The sequence below is a fragment of the Berghia stephanieae genome, chromosome 1, assembly GCF_034508935.2.
Source record: "Berghia stephanieae isolate SIO BIC M18660-M18661 chromosome 1, UCSD_Bste_1.3, whole genome shotgun sequence".
NCBI lineage: Eukaryota > Metazoa > Mollusca > Gastropoda > Nudibranchia > Aeolidiidae > Berghia > Berghia stephanieae.
Window position 1 is genome coordinate 97,729,392 of NC_088360.1, and position 2,500 is coordinate 97,731,891.

At 36.6% G+C, this 2,500-nt stretch overlaps 1 protein-coding gene across 2 annotated transcripts in view; it reads right to left on the minus strand.

The window, feature by feature from the left end:
• Window positions 1-2,500, minus strand: part of LOC144962497 (Golgi resident protein GCP60-like) — a 90,238-nt gene that overhangs the window by 38,510 nt on the left and 49,228 nt on the right. For both annotated transcript variants that reach the window (XM_078895493.1, XM_078895494.1), the window contains exon 2: window positions 1,365-1,506. In XM_078895493.1, the coding sequence (XP_078751619.1) occupies window positions 1,365-1,506 (142 nt within the window). The remainder of the gene's footprint in view (window positions 1-1,364; window positions 1,507-2,500) is intronic.

The window sequence follows — 2,500 nt, forward strand, 5'->3', positions numbered from 1 at the left end:
AAACCTAAAAACATATATAATATAATAAAATAAAACCCATTTCGGAAACCCCCCCCCCCCCCCTTTCACTTTGCCCTACCCAACAAGACAGACAGACACACACACACACACACACACACACACGCATACACACACAGGACTATTAATACGCAGGAATTAGATGGCTTTAAATAGGAATCGTGAAGACCGACTCAAAAGTAGATCTGCCGCAAGCGACTAACAAAACATTTGCAGAGCTGCCCACTTGAAAATGAAAAAAAATAAAAAAAAATCGTAGTTTTCAGGAGTAAAAAGACACGAGACAGTAGATATATATCTACCTTTAAAAATTACCAATTTATCCTACGTAGGTTAAAAACAAAGTTGTAATCATTTTTATATACTAGCCCTGGTAGCAGAACTTCGTTGTCAATATTGATTTATTGAATTAACTCACTCAATCCTAGAGAATTTTGCTACTTTTCAAAATTGGAAAAAAATGTATAAAAAATGAGCATTTGCACAGATAGAGGTCTAGTTTTATTCAATAACATGTAAAAACTAAAAACATTAGCTTTGATACTACGCCTAAAATTTGTTCTCAGAAAAATGTAATAAAATAGGCATAGGGTAAAAGTAAACCCGGGTAAACAACGGATATAGTCATTCGTTAGGGTTGAGTAAGTTAAAGGTCTTTATTTAGCAATCCCGTTAGTACCAAAAAATTCGTAATATTACGAAATTTCCGTCGTAGTACGCAGGTCCGCATCTGTTTAAGTATAAGTGGCTTTGTCGAAAGGTGTCAGTCAGGTTTGAGCCTTTTTGACAAGATGAGGATCATTTAATCGATCGATAATTTTCAAGTAAGATTTTTCTGGCCTAATTTTTTTTCCAGAGTAGTTACGTTACGGCAGTATAAATGGTCGTTTTAATTTGCAGTAAAATATAATATGAAATTAATAGCATTTACTTTGGTCATAATATATCGCGTCTTTTTAAAAACTTTATTTATTTATTTCTTTTTTTTCCTCTTCAAAAATAACATTTTAACCATTCCCCTCTGACATTTTTTTTTGGAGAGAAAAATAAAATCCAAATCTAAACGCGTACCTTTTACACTTGGAATAATGGAGGAAATACGGATAGATAGTGTGTGTATGATACAGATAGATATGGTGTGTATGTGTGTGTGTGTGTGTGTGTGTGTGAGAGGAAAGAAAAAGAAAAGAGAGAGAGAGAGAGAGTGTGTATGTGTGTGTGTGTGTGAGAGAGAGAGAGAGAGAGAGAGAGAGAGAGAGAGAGAGAGAGAGAGAGAGAGAGAGAGAGAGAGAGAGAAGATATAAAGGGGGGGGGGGGTGTAGGGACAAATCCAAACCGCTACTTACTTCCTGTGGTTTCCAACGACGTCAAGGAATCCTATGTCAGGAAAGTGATCCGGTCGGAATTTGCCAAAGGCGGCCTGTTTGGTGAGGGCCACGAGCCGTAACTTTGTCTGGTAAGTCAACTGGAGGGCTTTGCCTTCTTGCTCTGTGGAAGACAGAAGAACCGGCATTGAACGATTCGAATTTTGGTACGCTTCTTTTCTCTCTCTTAAAAAACAACAACAAAAAAAACAAAACAAAAACAAAACAAAATAAAACAAACAAACAAAAATAGCAGAAAACAAAACAAAATATAATAAAACAACAAAAACAAACAAAACAAACCAAAAAAATACAAAAACCCAACAAAACAGAACGAAACAAACAAAAAAAAAAAACAACAAAAAAACAAACAAACAACAAATAACCCCCAACAAAACAAAGAACTTAACAAAACAAAACAAAATAACCTAAGTATCTTCCTATCTGCTTTTTTTTTTTTTAAAACGTCACGGCCGTTGCAATCACCAGCAAAACCAAACGCGACCCATCGTCTCAAAACAGTATAATGCCGGGGTGAATCGGACCCCGAAAAGTGAATGGAGGAATAAAGTAATGAGTACCTAATGCGAACATTGTAGGTACGATGTAATTCTCCACCATAACGACAAGAAATGATTCCACCGCTCTCCCTATATGGTAACGCGTAATGATACATTGCGTTTTGGAATTCGAACGTTGTTCCCAACGCGCACTCACAAGCTCGTACTGTGGTCGGGTACACGACCGGAATTTAAAAAAAAAGGGTGTAAGAATCGTATATTAACCCACATGTCTCATATTTGAGGCTACGGAGTCAATTTCCAACCCCTAGTTTATCCTGACATCGTACAAATATGAAATCGCTTTGAGACACGTTGGATTTCAAATTTACTGAGAACAGAAAACAATATTGGGTGAATGTGAGTGGCGTCGGTAACCGCAATAATAGGGCGGAGTGAACTCAGTCCAGAAAACTTGAATTTAATGTTGAAATGACAAGAATCTGACAAGTACTCTAGTCAATGTCTTTTAATAAGAGATGACAAAATCAGATAGAATCGATTGAGGGACAGTAGAATAAAAGATGTCTTACACCCTTGCGTTCTGGAATTCGAACA